The sequence below is a fragment of the Purpureocillium lilacinum genome (assembly GCF_023168085.1).
Source record: "Purpureocillium lilacinum CBS 284.36 DNA, scaffold_5, whole genome shotgun sequence".
In the NCBI taxonomy this organism is placed as follows: Eukaryota; Fungi; Ascomycota; class Sordariomycetes; order Hypocreales; family Ophiocordycipitaceae; genus Purpureocillium; species Purpureocillium lilacinum.
In genome coordinates, this window is record NW_027072115.1 from 1,439,491 (window position 1) to 1,454,320 (window position 14,830).

The window sequence follows — 14,830 nt, forward strand, 5'->3', positions numbered from 1 at the left end:
TGCCTGTCTGTCTGTTCTCTCTGGCCGGCTGATATTGTGGGCTGATGGACGTTACTGGCCACGGACATCAAGTCGTACCTACTTGTTCACTGGACTGCGTATAACTAGCTCATAGATCGTCATCACCATCGTCAACCTGGACGATTCGTGTCGTGCAGAGCCTGGATCGCCTGCACCTTCACCCCGTGAGGGGCCGGGGTTGATTCGCGAACCATGCGCGCCCGGCGTCACGGCGGAGATGAACCGGGGGCCAGGCGAGGTGCATTTTTTTTTCATGCTCCCTTGGCCTGCGTGACGTGAATGGAGAAACCCCCGGCACCAAAGCTGTTAAATAAAAACCGAGGCGCTGACCAAATGAGGCTCCGGAGACGGGCAGTGGTAGCGACGACGCAGTGGTCGTTGGGCTTCCATTGCAAATTGCAGGCGGGGAACGTGAGAAATTGCTCCCTGCCACGGGGAAGGGGGGCATCGATCGCAGGGTCATGCCGTAGTATTGACTGCTATTATTACTTTACCTTGGTCGGTAAGGTAAGGCCCGTAAGTGCAATGTCAGGTAGGAAATAGATGGAGCAAAGGCCGCTGGTGATGATGCCAGTGTCCACGCCAATGCCGGACGCCCTCTTTAAAGCGCATGATGATGAGGGGAGGGACTGGCGTCTATGCTGTTTCGCGTCCCGCCATGGGCTCTGGCGGTCCGGGCCACGCGATCCGGCGCGCATGACGAAGCGGAATTGATTATGGGCGGCGGCGGACAGCAGCAGCAGTGGTTGTGGTTGTGGCATGGAGGCCCCGTGGGCCGCAGTCAAGGTGTGGTGGTGGCCCCCCAAGGCGAGAGAGAGAAGCTTTGTCACTTTGTATGACGAACATTTACGCGTCGGGCGATGGAAAAAGGCCGACAGAGAGCAGATCTGGCAGCAAGATGTCCGAGATGCCCCTCCAACGCAAGTGCTCTTGTTCGGGGAATCTGGCTCCTCGAAAAAGTGCGAAGGCAAGGGAAACACTAAAAAGCAACCCCAGGTTTTGCCCTCCCGCCCGCGTCCTGTGTGTGCGCGCGTGCAGGAATCTCAGTCCCACATGGCCGAATTGACAACAATGTCAGTGCGCCCGCTCTGCGGATGAGAAGCATGAACGGCGGGAGAGCATGAACGGGGGGAAACAAGGCCTTTGTTACCAAGTACCAGCAGCCTGCTGGTGTGCGGTGGTCGACGTGCTGTACTCGTACTGCCCGACCCGAACCACCTCAGGCCGTGACCCTCGCCACAGCCCCGGCGGAAGGGGACACGGACGGGACAGACGCCTAACAGTGGGGTTTGTTAGCCTGCCCGGCCGGTCATCAGTGGTGATGATCAGGTAAGGTGGCCCGGGGGCCACCAGCGGCAGCCTCATCAGCCCGCACACCTCAGGCAGCCCAACCTTGGACCTCTGTGGAATGCAGGCGCGCGCCGCCTGTGGCACTGCTGCCTTTGGCTGCCCGTGCTCCCATCTCCCTCCCCCCGCCAGGCCGCCCGCCCGCCGCCAGCGACTCTCCCCGGCAGCCCAGGCCCAGTCTCCCGATGGGGCACGAGCCAGAGTGGTAAGCGCCCGAGGTACTGTACCTGCAGCAGGTGCGCCAAAACGCAGTGGCGCCAGGTACCATTGGTACCACCACGCGTAGGCTGTTCGAGCTTCGGAGGGTGCGGTGCATCATCAATGTGGCCTGCTGATCCGCCAAGTTTTCCACATGGCGGCCCTTCATCGGCGGGGCACCTCGCCCTCGCCCGCGCGCGCGCGCGCCGGAGCAGCCGCCGGTGCTATCGTGGCTCAAGGACCCGTGGGCCTAGGTAGCCCTGGAGGTGACAGGACTTGCCTGATGATGAGCCAGGCGTGTTCCATGCAGCGATGGTTGCGTTGCCTTGCGGGTGCTGTGCTGTAATGTGCTGCGCTGTGCTCCGGGAGGAGGGGCGCGCACAGGCGCAACGCAGAAATGGTGACCAGACGTCTACTTCGTCGGTAGTGGTACTGATTCGTGCCTGAGCCACGATACCTCCAGTAAATCATGGAAGGTACATTGCGTTTGCGGGCAGTCGCCGCCTGCGCCGGGGTACCCTGGATGGCCGAGGCGTGAGCTCGCCAAACTGCCCGCCCGCCCGGGCAGCCCACTGGGCAGGTGAGGTGAGGTGCCCAGGTGGTGCGCGGCGGCGGCGGCGGCGGCCCCAGGCCTCCAGCTCCAGTTCCCGCTGCCGCTGATGAGCTGTCGTCGGGCCCCCGCTGAGGTGTCCTGCTGAGCTGCCCTGGGCTGCTGTCGTGGCGCCAACTACCCGCCCAGCAGAGCCCAGCTTCGCCCGCTAAATCCTGCCGCTGGCCGCTGGCCGCCGGCTCCGCCCCAGCCCAGCCCAGAGGACGAACCCCAAAGAAACCCCCAATCCCAAGGCCTATCCACAATCAAAATACACAAACACCCACCCCCTCTTCTCTGCACTCACTCTCTCTCGCCTTTCCCAACTCCTCTCTCCCGCATCTTTCTTCGCAAGCATCATTCTCCGTACCAACCACCGCGATCCTCCCAAACGATCCCGCATCCCCTCGTCCGTTACACTCTCGCCACCATGACTACCGAGGTACGTGCTTTCTTCACGATGCTGCCGCTGCGTTTTGCTGCCGCCCGCCCCTCGCGGGATAAGGCGGCGCCGCCCCCCCTCCCTCTCCCACGTTGCCTCTCCATGCACCGGTGTTGCCGCCGCGTCTGTTTCTGCCTCACAGCCCGCCCTGCGTCTGCGCGAGTCCCCCGCAAAACCGTCGCGGCCTCGCTGCGGCCTGCAAGGCTCGCACATGGCCGTGGCGATGTTTTGGCAAGCCGGCGGCAGCGTGTGTTCTGTCACTGCCTGCCCGTCCTTCTGGCGCCAGTGACCTGCCCACCCCCCTTTCCGCGCTCTGCTCTCGTGCCCAGCTTCAACGTGAAACCATGTGACTGACTTTGGCTGACCTTTGTTCTCTCGCAGCGTGAAAGGTTTGTCGAGCTTCCAGGGCCGTCCGAGACCGTCCGCGGGCTGCCACGTGCAGACAGAAATGGAATCGCTAACCGAGTTCCCCGAATACAGCAAGACTTTCCTGGCCCGCCTGTGCGAGCAGGCCGAGCGCTACGATGAGATGGTCACCTACATGAAGGAGGTCGCCAAGCTCGGCGGCGAGCTCACCGTTGACGAGCGCAACCTCCTCAGCGTCGCCTACAAGAACGTTGTTGGCACCCGCCGTGCCTCGTGGCGCATCATCTCCTCCATCGAGCAGAAGGAGGAGTCCAAGGGCTCCGAGAAGCACGTCTCCACCATCAAGGAGTACCGCAACAAGATCGAGGCCGAGCTCGAGCAGGTCTGCCAGGATGTCCTCAACGTCCTCGACGAGAGCCTCATCCCCAACGCCGCCACCGGCGAGTCCAAGGTCTTCTACCACAAGATGTAAGCCCCCCCCCTCCTAGACCCCGCCTTGTCATTGGGTCCCTTGAGCTCTTATCTGACCACTCGTTCCCGCACAACAGGAAGGGTGACTACCACCGCTACCTCGCCGAGTTCGCCTCTGGCGAGAAGCGCAAGGTCGCTGCCACTGCCGCCCACGAGGCCTACAAGGTGCGTAATCTCGCGACCAGACGTCACATGCCGCGTGCTCTGGTTCGATTTTTTCCGGCCCCCAAAACAGATGCTTACCCTAGACGCCATACAGAACGCGACCGACGTCGCCCAGACCGACCTGACTCCTACTCACCCCATTCGTCTGGGCCTCGCTCTCAATTTCTCCGTCTTCTACTACGAGATCCTCAACTCCCCCGACCGTGCTTGCCACCTGGCCAAGCAGGCCTTCGACGATGCCATCGCCGAGCTTGACTCCCTCTCTGAGGAGTCTTACCGCGACAGCACTCTTATCATGCAGCTGCTGCGCGACAACCTGACCCTCTGGACCTCGTCCGACAGCGCCGAGGCCGAGGGCGCCGCCGACGCTCCCAAGAAGGAGGAGGGCGAGGCCCCCAAGCCCGCCGAGGAGGAGGCCAAGGCCGAGGAGCCCGCCCCCGCGGCCGCCTCTTAAATCTGCTTCTCTCACCCACCCGATACCATGGGCTCCTCGGCATACTGGGACCGAGGAGCGATGCTTGGCCGCCTGCTCCGCGTCTATACCGCTGTATTTGGCGAGCAGTGGCGTGCCTCTGTTTTTAGGGCTGGCAGGCAGGTGATATTGCGCGGGTGCGCAGTGCGTTGATTTTGTGGCAATGGCGGGGAGGGATCACGGCATGTTTTGCTCCGTCTGGATGGAAACTGGGTTGGGGATTTGCGGGCGTGCGTCAAACGTTGTGTGCGTCGTTCATGGCCTCGGTCCACCGGGCTGGAGGAACGTGGCGGCTGTTGTACCACGGCGAGCGTCGTGCTGCCGGCTTCCCTGGGATGCGAATGTTGAGGCGTGGTCCCCTCTGCCTGATTCTGCCCTGGTGTTTTCCTTGTTTGTCTCGAGACTTATCGATTCACGGTTTTGCTGGATCGACCCCATGCAAATGCTGTTTCTGCTTTTTTCTATCCGGTTTTAACTCCCCCCATCCCCCCCCTCTGCGGCTGTGTCTTACTCCGATTTGATGGCTCGTCTCTCTCGGGAGAGAAGGAATCGTGGCTTCGCATCAACAACACGCCGTTCAACCCCCCCAAAAAAGAAATGGCCACCCCGGCACGAGGCCACTCACCCTGGCTGACTGCGACGACCAGTCGGTTTCCTCCTCTTGCGGCACACCACATACCACGGGCGGGAAAATGGAAATGGGAGATTTTTGTTGGACGGGACTCGATGCGACCTCGGGCAGCCAACCTTTCGTTCTCGGCGGGCATCTCGGTCCTCCTCCTCGCGGGGGAACTGCTGGGATCTGCCTGCCCTACGGATGCTGGCGACTCGCTCTGGGGATGTCGTCCCCTCGTGCAACTTTTCCCCTTTGCTCGTTTTCTTGTCTGGGTGATGCTTTGCGGGGGGAGAAAGTTAGACAGAAGTCTTGGGCGTGGATAATGAACAAGAAATCAAAATAAAGCTATGGCCAAACTACAATATCCAACGTGACGTGTGACGTGTGGGCTTTGGGTGTAGAGTGAGAGACCGCGTGTGAGTAGTGTCCGCCACGTAGTCATGAGCAGAGCAGATGCGCGGCCTGGAGAAGCCCTCGCTCAGCGGTATGCGTTCGGATGCCGGAGGTAAGGTCGATCAAAGGGCTTGAGGTCCGGCATGACTACAAGCTAGGTGCGTTGCGTCTACGCGAAGCACCGGAAAAGAGAGCACAAGCGGTACGAGGAATAAGGCACACAATGTTGCTTCAAAAAGCGGTCTCGATGGATGGTGATTACCATTTAGTTATTAACTCGTCGGGCCGAGAAAAGGGGGGGGCCATGTACACGTGTATACACATATGCATGTCGGCGCCGTTCCACGGCGGGATATGCAAAACGTCTTTGTCTCGTTGATCCAAGCGTCGTGATGGGTGACGGTGACTGTGACGGCGGTGATGATGATGCTGGTGGTGCCGTGATCCAACCCATACTCCAGATACAGAACAAAAAATTCGACAACAAAAACCAAAAAAAAGAGTAGACCGGACAGAAGAACCTCGTGCCCGTGCTGTGCTACCGTCTTGTCAAATGGGTATATATAATGTGGCTCTCCTGCTGCTGAGGCATCCCTCACGGCAAGGGCGCACTTCTTGTGCCACTGCCTCTGTCGTCTGTCTGGGGGTTATCCGCCCTTGTTCTGGCTGTTCTGTCAGGACACATGGGCCAAGGCCGCGGGCCGGGCGTTTTGCTGGGAGAGCAGGCGGGCCGCGCGCTGTAGGCGTTCCTGCTGCTTCTTTTGCTTCCGCAGCACGTCGTCTTCGCTGCTGTCGGCGTCGTGCAGGGCGTCTTCTTCCTGCCGCAGTGCCGCAGGGTTGTTCTCGGGCGGAGGCGGAGCGGCGTCCTGGCGGTACATGGCGGTGCGGATGACTTCGCCGCCAGGGACGACGCCGCCGGGGCAGGCATCCGGGGGCAACCCGGAGCCGTCGAGGAGGGCGGCGTGGCTGGGGCCCTCGGGACCCGCGCCGCGGAGGGACAGGCGGCGGACGAGGCGGCGCCAGAACCGATGCCGCCGCCCCGACTTGCCGTGTCCGGCGCCGTCGTCGCCAGGAGGAGAGGCGGTGGTGGTGAAGGTGGCGGTGGACGGGGCTGAGGGGAGAGAGCTCGCTGTGGAGGCGGATGAAGACGGTGACGACTTGGGAGGCGCAGCGAGGGCAGAGGCGACCTCCGTGCGCCAGATGAGGATGCGGGCCTGGGCGGTGGAGGAGAGGCAGGACGGCAGGGCGGCGGGTGGATTGACGTCGTCGGCCAGAGCTGCGTCGGGGAAGGCCATGATGGATGGTGGTGATGCCCGCTTGACTGGCGGTGAGAGCGGAATGTGTCTTTCGGGGTCAAGTCGAGGATACGAGGGCGACGGCCGAATGAGAGTTGAGCTGCTCCAAGGCGCTCAGAAAATGGTAGTCGTGATGCCGAGACGAGCCCGTCTTTTCATGTAACGCCTGACGGGTCGGGGCTGAAAGTGTCGCGTGAGGGTCTCCGTCTAATGCCTGCGCCGTGCTCGGTGGTGCCTCTTGGCACCCGGTCTGCAGCTCGCGTCGCGGAGGCTATATCAGGACGATGGCGACGGGAGGGGCACGCACAGCGGCAGGCGCGTACCCTCGCTCACCAAGAGCAGGCAATCAAGTCGGTCTTGTTGGGTGGAAAGCGACGAATCCAGCCACCGGTTGCACCCCTTGCGCCCGCGCCGACTCTCTTGTGTGCCGCCAGCCCTGGAGTTTTCGGTCCTGCGGCTGCTTTTGAGACCCCGGAGCACGTAGGGCGAGGGAGGAAAAGGCGGCTGCGAGGGCTCGCGAGTTGGCAATCAGGAAACAGGCGAATCGGCAATGTAGAATTTTGTTCGTCGACAGGAAGCGCTGCCTCTGCGGGAGGGTCTCGGCACACTGGCGTACGATGTGATGTGGTACAGCGAAAAGGTGGAGGAGGCCGGGGCTCGGAGGGGGTGTGGGCGGCGAGCAGGCGGGCAACGGGGAGGATGATGTTATATCTTTTGATACGACGCCCGAGGACTGCACCGTACTGTGCAGTGCCGTCCAGGATGGTACGGTGCCGGACTGGAACGAGGCTTTGGCTTTGGCCGGTGGTGGGTGGGTACTTGGGACTGCACAAGACGGGGACGGGAGTCAGTTCAGTTGGAAAAGCGCAGGGCGGCCGAGGGCCGGTACTTGAGGTGACTGACTGACTTGACCTGACTTGACAGGCGGGAGGCACCACCTCTATGAGAGGAAAAAGGAAAGGTGGGTTTCCTCTCTGTGCTTGACCGACGGGGACGCAGCCCGGGGGCGCGGGATCCGCCTGGCGGTACCGACGATTTGCAGCTGGGCCCGATGGCGGTGCTGGAGCTGGTGCTGGAGCTGGTGCTGGTACCGGTTGCTGGTGCCGCCTCGCTCGAGCCAAGACCGGGCCCAACGGGCAAAGGCAAACACCACGACACCATGCGGCAAATCCCGAACCGAGTGCGTGTACTGGCAGAGCCGCTCGTACGAGGTTCAGACGGCCGCTCGCCTCGCTGGGCACCTGAGTGGTGAGACTTGCCCACCCGCCCCCCCCTCGACGAGGGCGGGGGGCCGTTGCTTGCGTAGCTGCGCCGCGGCGGCCCTGGTGTAGGCGGCGGGCGCACGCGCGGTCGGATGGTTGGGTATGGGTGGGCGGTTGGTTCGCTTTCTTCTGCTGGCTCGACTGGGCTGGGCAAGGTTGGTCTTGATGGATGGATGGATGGCGGGCTGGCTTGGTGGAGGGCATTGGTTTAGGGGTCTCGGCTTGGCTTGGCCGGGGACTGGGCTGCCTAGGTACATCATGCCTACGGCCTGGGCTGGGCTGGTGGTCTCGTGCCGTGCGTGCGCAGGCGTGCGCCCGCCTTGGCAGGAGCGTGGGTGGCGCCTTCGCCTTCGTCTCCTCCCCGGCCTGTCACGCTTCCCGGAAAATCGCCTGAGGCAAGGCGCGATGGGACGAGCCCGCCGCCTGGAGCGTGTCCAAGCCGAGGGCCGGCCGGACGACTGGGGGGCGGTTGTAGGTTGTTGCAGCAGCAGTCCACTGCACTGGCATGTGAGGTGGTTTATTGCTCTCGCTGGCCTGATGAAGTGCATGTGCCATACTGCCGTCCTACTTCTGAGCTGCTACCTTGGTGGGTATCTTGTCATGCAGCGCGTCACTGCAAAGCCTCTCAAAAACCTCTGCTGGCCAAGGTCGCGAAGCATGCACGCCAACTGGGACATACGAGCCGCGCCCACGGTACAGTGCGAGTGCAGTCCGGCAGTCATTCAACCTCTGCACCACTGTACTGCACCACGTCTCTGCTCTGCAAGAAGTCCACTGCAGCCCGGACCGTAGCATTCCACCTCTTGTTGGGACGAACGAGCCCAGGCGCTCCGCCCAGGCTCTGCCCCGGGGCCTCGATGCCCGTGTCCCGCTAGGTCACAACGCAATGCCAACGGCCAGCGGCAATGCAAGTTCGCAATCCAATGCCACGCGACCCTCAGATCCAGACTCGCAAACGGCGAGCCCGATCAAGGCGCTAACGTATGCAAGTACTCTATCCCATCTGCTTGAATCGCACATCTGTATTCAACTACCGCGTGTTAGGTGTGCCCCACTGCCGCCGCTGCTGCCCGCCGCCTGGGCGGTGCCATGGTGCCTCTCCTCCTCCAACCCCTGCCCTTGCTTCCCCTCCCTCCCCCTCCGGATCGGTCACTGGTCGCCCAAGATGCTCCATCCCCTCCCGTGGCACGATTGCGGCAACGGGCGTCGCGCGGTCCCGCGTCTGCATTGCACGAAAAACCCACGCCCTCCCGCCGCCTGCTGCTGCTTTCTGCTGTACTGTATGTAGATGTATTTTGCAGCCAGTAATTGCCCTGCCATGCGACTTGTGTGCGCCGCACAGTCATCGACGGCCGGGCCACAGACTCCTGCCTCATCGGCAGTCCTCCGCGGCGGCGACGGCCGCAACCCCAGACCCTGCCTGCATCCTGGCTTGCCCGCCGTGTCCACCGACCGCCCACCCGCCCGTCCGCCCGACTTGGGCGCGAGGAGGCTCCTTGCGGGGGTGGACCGTCCGTCGCGTGGAGCCCAAGGATCATGGAGCCATGACCAGCGGTGGAGGGTGGGGAGGAGGACCGCCTGGAGCCAATGTAGCACCTCGCACATCGTACTCTGTGCAGGTACGCAAGTGCTGTGGCTCAAGACCAGCCTGTGTTGCGAGCCGTTCATGACATCCTGTACATACATACAAGTGCTTCGTGTTCCTGAAAGAGAAGTACAGCACAGGGCTCTGCTGTACTCTGCAAGTACTGCCCAGCAACGTGCAGCCTTGCACACGTAGGACTGTCCTCGTACGCGACGACGACGATGACGACGGCTCATGACGCTGCAACAAGCTCTGCGTCGGTTGGCTGCACTGCACAGACGACGACTGCACGCTGCCGACGCGAACACGGTGAGACGTGAGACCTGAGAGGCGATCCGGCCATCCCATGTCTTGTCTTGTCTTGTATAGTACTGTACTGTACGATGCTTCTCTTGTTCCACCTTTTTGTCTCGGCGAGCAATTCGTACCCACACGCGGATACCCACGTCGCGTTGCCTCAACGTTCTCGCATAGCACTTAAAGCCATCCAGTGCTTCGTACGTCCCATATCCAACTTGCTTCTGTGCATGCAGGCTCCACAAACTCCATCCTATCTGCCGTTACGTTACTTGAGATTTATATGCGTCGGCTCATTCAAGCGAGACATCGCCCTCTCTCGCCCAGTCACTCTGCTTGGGACCGTGCAAGCCCCGGCGCCGCCGTCTCGTGCCTTCACCGCCGCCGCGGCATCTGCCCGTGCGACCATGTCCACAGCTCTATCTCGCGCGGCTGGGTTGCAGCGTCTCCCATCCGCCCATGGCGTCCTCACCGCCCTCGTTGACCGAGTCGAGCAAGTCCACCGGTCCATCGTCGACGCCTTGACCGTGCCGGGCCGGGAGTGGCGGCCCTTGTCCGTTCAGCCCCTCGGACCCATTGAACCCAGTGAAGCCCGCCGGCCCGCGCCCATTCGCATGGGCTTGACTCGCCGCCTTGCCGTTGGTAGTCCTTGGCCCAGGTCCTGGCACGGGCTTCCGATCGAGGCCGCCCTGCGGCCCGGCAGCCTGCTGCTGGACATTCCCTGTCTGGGTTGACGACGTGGTCGATGCTCGCGTGAGGACTCCGGGCCGGAAGCCTCCCTCCTCTCCCATTGGCGGCGGCTTGCTGCCTTGCGAACTCGTCGCCAGATGCGCCGGCTTTTTAGCCACTGGTGGCGGGGACTTGCCACTCGCGCTGCTGGCCTTGAGCTGCTGCGACAGTTGCGAGGTATGCGACGATGCCACTGACGCCGGTCGCGGTGTCGTTGGCAGGGGTGGCAACGTTTGCGTCCTCGCCAACGTGCCCGTGTCCCGCCGCGACCCATTCGACCCTGCCGCTGTCACTTGTCGCCTGGGCGGAGGCGGAGGCGGTAGCCCGGCGTTCGACGTCGTCGATGCGTCGGATTGTTGGCTTCTGATGCTCTGCTCGTCGTCCAACTTCATGCGCCCTACCTTGGCTGGCAGCTTCCCGGCATCGTACGGCGGCGGCAGCTTCCTCGCTATAGCGCTGGGGGGCTGCATCTGCATCGGCCTCGGGAGCGGCACCTTTTCGTACGGTGAGCTGGATATGCTTGACAGAGACGCCCCGGGCGAGCCTCGTGGGATGCTGACCCAGTCCGGCTCGTCGCTGTGCCCAAACGGGTTTGACGGCCGATTCGGATTGAGGGCCATCGGCTGCCCATCCCGCCCGTTTGGCACCGACACCTGCGCACGCGCCGGCTGCTTGTTGTCCAGCCACCACTTCTGGCGATCCGAACTCGCCGGTGGCAGTCCTGGCTCAATGGAGTCGTATCCGATCAGGTCTTCATCCTCTGACTCCTCTCCCACCTCGGCATGCGCCGTGGGGTCTCCCACGTCGGCCTTGCGACGCGTGTACAGCTCTTGGCTAATGGACTCGCGCCGCTCTTCGTTGACAATGCTGACCCTGCATTCAAATGTCGCGTACACCGGCCGGTGGTCCGAGAACCGAAGTGGTGCCGAATCGTACGAGAGTTGACGCAAGATTGCTCCTTTTCGCAAGATACGGTCCGTCCAGGCCGGTATCCGCGCCTTCTCACTATAATTTCCTTGTCAGCACACGGCATACCATAAATAAGGGAAGGATTCTGCCTACGAGCTGTCGTAGGTGTCCGTCCCAAGGTCGAACTTGTAAGTGGGCATGAACCCAATGCGTGCCTCCGAGTAAAAGGGAAACGCCAGGCCTGCCACCATTTGAAGGTTCAGCTGGTCATTCTCATACAGGGTTGCGAGGTCGCGCTTCTTTACGAGTGCCCGCGCTGTCTCAAGGTGCAGGCCGATGCGGTAATTGAAGTCCCCAAGCCATATGATTGCGTCTGGTTCTCGTTAGCCACCTCGCTCGACTCGGAGCCTCGACAGATTAGCTTACCGTGATCTTCTATGCCTCTGTTACGCTGGAACCGCAAGCCCTGATGAATGGTCGTGTAGTCTCTGTTGCGCTCGTCGTAGTTCGCGAACCCAGCCGCCAGGTGAGCCGTCACAAAGCAGAGGTGCGTATTGGCGTAGTCGAACCGGATCGCGACCGCGCCCTTGTTCCCCGCCATGCCGGACAGCCCCGTCTTCTTGACGCTTCCTTCCACGTTCTTGATGTTTGATAGGATGGACGTCTTCACGAACAGGCACAGGGCCGCGCCAACGAGCTGCCCGCTGCGCAGGATGACGTACTTTTCGCCTCCGAGGCTCGCTTGCCGCTGGTTCAGGGCCCTCTTGACGGCTTTTTCCCAGAGCGATTTCCGGGACGGGTCGCTGTTCATAATCTGCTGCGGGCTAAGCTCGACAATTTCTTGGAAGGCAACCACGTAGATGTCGGGTTGCTCCGAGCCCAGAGAGGGCGGGAACAGCCACGGGGACAGGTCGTGATCGATGCCCTCGGTGCGGCCGTTGAGGTTGAACGTGCCCGCCCAAATGCTGATGGATTCGAACGACGTGAACTCGTCGCTGCGCTTACCGAGCTCCATCGAAACGAAGTCGCTGATGGGGTCGAAGAGGTGCACCTGCGACTGTCCGATGAGGCGGCCGAGTAGCATGTCAATCGTGATCTGCCTCGAAGGGTCGACAAAATTGTTGTGGTAGATGCGCTGGACAGACTTGCGCACATCTGCCATGGCGCCAGCCAGCGACATCTTGCCGTGTCTAGTAAAGGATGACTTGAGAGCCCCTGTGCCGGCGTAGATCTTGGAAAGCGAATCGCCATTGTCTGCCCAAAGGCTCGCGTGCCGCATCCAAAAGTCGGAAGCGGCCCACTCGCCGCGATGGCCCAGAAACGCCTCAACCGCCATCTGCGATATCAGCGTCTGGATCAGATTCGTCCGATCGAGGCAGTCGAGGCAGTTTGTCCGAAAGACGCCCTCCTGCTGCAAGACGACGACCATGCGGCCGTCGCCACCGTCCGGGCCGTCACCAGCCTCCTGGGCCAAAAAGTACGCGAAGCCATCAGTAGAGTCTTCGATATACCGGCGGATCTCGCGCGCAGCCTCGTATCCTGCCGGGCCCTTTGTCTCGGCGTGGAAGTCGTAGTGCGTCTCGCGTAAAAGCGCATGGTCCGAGGAGCCGTCTGCACCGGGCTGGCTCAGGGGGCAGTGCTGGATTCCCTTATGATACATGCTGCTGAGCTCCACTTCTGCCGGCTTCGACTCGCTTAGGAGATTGATGATATGGACCGCGCCATACGTGTGCTCCAGGTCCTCAAAGTGCTTGTTGAAGGCCGGCTGTGTGCCCTCTGATGATCTCGTGACGGTGACCTTTTGGCGGCCCGGAAGCAGGTCTGCAGCCTGCTCCCAAAATACCGGAACAGATCCTCGCACCTGGGCATATGAGAACAAGGTGCCGCTGGGGCTATAAAACGTTGTCTCCGTCTCGACAAAATTGGCAACGTGCCCGTCATCGTCGATTCCGCGCGCGTTGAAGCGAGTTCCAGCCCGCATACAAGACAGCCTTGAAATCAGAGTGAGGAAGGATGGCATGCCGCTCTTGGACTTGAGCGGAGCAGCGCTCTGCGGGAGGGTCATTGTCTTACAAAAGCCCCTTATGGCAGAGGTGAGGATGCGAGACGAGTCCAAAGCCTCGCGCTCCTGAGGCATAAGTCGTGAGCGGAACTGTACCAGGGGACTGATCATGAATGAATTCCACAGGAAATTGTCGTCAAAGTTATCTATGTCAAATGAATTGGTGTTTATGGGTCTGCTTTGAAATTAGTAGCTGGATATTGGCGTCTGTCAACACACCCTGACTTACCTGTCCTGCAGCCGGTTTGTGAGGTCAAAGTCGGTACTGTAATAAAACGAGCCATTGCTGAGAAGCTTCCGCAGATCGTGGCAAGGGTGTTCCATGGGCACATCTCGGCGACTCAGGCCCTGGCCGTAGGGCGAATTGGCGCTGTAATTGGACACGGCGTCGGCCAGGTCGGGCTCGGTGGACTCGAGCGGCACGACATCGTCGTAGTCTGCACTGCTCAGGCAGTAAAAGGCGACGCTGGCGATTCGCTCAACCGTCTCGCCCCGGCGGACCGTCGCAGTGCGTACGGCATGTGTAATGACGGAGAGAAAGACCTCGCCGTTGACGGCGATGAGGCCAAGGGTGCCAAAAACGGGGCGTGGCGCCAAAGGCCTGTAGTCCTTGAGCAGCCGGCTCGAAACGGGCGAGAACTCCACCATGCATTTCGATACAGATGCGTCGCCCGCGGGCGTCCGAGACTTGGCCGATGGTAGGGACGAGTGCGAGCCATTATGAGCTCCGTCGCTGGCCGTGGAGCTGTATCGCAGGATCAGGGCGTGGGAGGCGGAGACGATGGCGATGGAGCGGACGGGGAAGTCGCGGATATAGAGCTCGCTCGACTTTTCGGGGGCGGGAGCTTGTGCGGCCCAGGAGCCCGGCGACTGATCCATTGCGGCCGGTCGTCGCGGGAGAGGACGAGGAGAGGACGAGGAGCGGCAGAGGTGGAGGACACAAGGTCGAGGACGTGGTCATCGAGCGCTTGCGGTGGTCGCGGATGAGCGGAGAGGCGTCAGAGGTGAGGGGGCTCGTCCATGGTCGAAACGTGATGGTATACGGTTCCCTGACTCTTTGGCTTGGCCGCGCCTCGAGCGGGATTGGCGTGGTGTTTGTAAATTTGGGCGTAAGCGAGTTGGGGGATTTCGTTTGAGGTACGAAGTATTACGAGGTACGATGATGATAGCTGGAGGTTCAATTGACGAAGGTCAGTGCGGGGCACACAGGAGCCCTGGACTGGTTGGCGGCCCGTCAGCGCGCCCATCCAGGCGACAGTGACGACAGCGATACTCAGCCACCTGCAACTGTAAAGGTTCAGTGAGGTGGCGCCGTCCAGTCCTCCTGTCCGCCACTGTACCTAAGGTACCTGGAGTCTCTGCTACTACGGAATGTCCGTGGTCCGGGTGGGCAGGAGCAGCTCGAGTTCCATACCATTTACCACCTGCCACGGGGGCACTCTGACACGCAGACTCGTTCAACTTCACACATTCAACGGCACGCACGCACTCGCGCTCTTTCAGCTGCGCTCGCTTTTGACCGTGCACAACCACTTCGATTGCCGGCCGACTGCGTGATCTGACAGCGCCAAATCCAACCTTGAATTCAACCCAATCCCGTCAGCCGTCCCC

General features: G+C 61.6%; 3 protein-coding genes across 3 annotated transcripts; 1 reads left to right on the top strand and 2 right to left on the bottom strand.

The window, feature by feature from the left end:
• Positions 1–3,045: 3,045 nt before the first annotated feature.
• On the top strand, positions 3,046–4,053 carry PLICBS_007025 (uncharacterized protein; the record flags this gene model as incomplete). Its single annotated transcript, XM_018320419.2, has 3 exons — positions 3,046–3,431; positions 3,512–3,599; positions 3,694–4,053. The coding sequence occupies 3 exons, from the start codon at positions 3,046–3,048 to the stop codon at positions 4,051–4,053; spliced, it is 834 nt and encodes a 277-aa protein (XP_018180316.1).
• A 1,701-nt stretch (positions 4,054–5,754) lies between these two features.
• Positions 5,755–6,375, bottom strand: PLICBS_007026 (uncharacterized protein; the record flags this gene model as incomplete). Its single annotated transcript, XM_065601103.1, has 1 exon — positions 5,755–6,375. The coding sequence occupies one exon, from the start codon at positions 6,373–6,375 to the stop codon at positions 5,755–5,757; it is 621 nt and encodes a 206-aa protein (XP_065457175.1).
• Positions 6,376–9,938: 3,563 nt separating this feature from the next.
• PLICBS_007027 (inositol polyphosphate 5-phosphatase) lies at positions 9,939–14,098 on the bottom strand (the record flags this gene model as incomplete). The annotated part of the gene is made up of 4 exons (XM_018320420.2): positions 9,939–11,253; positions 11,311–11,530; positions 11,584–13,394; positions 13,449–14,098. 4 exons carry the CDS (start codon positions 14,096–14,098, stop codon positions 9,939–9,941), a joined length of 3,996 nt encoding a protein of 1,331 aa, XP_018180317.2.
• Positions 14,099–14,830: the final 732 nt, after the last annotated feature.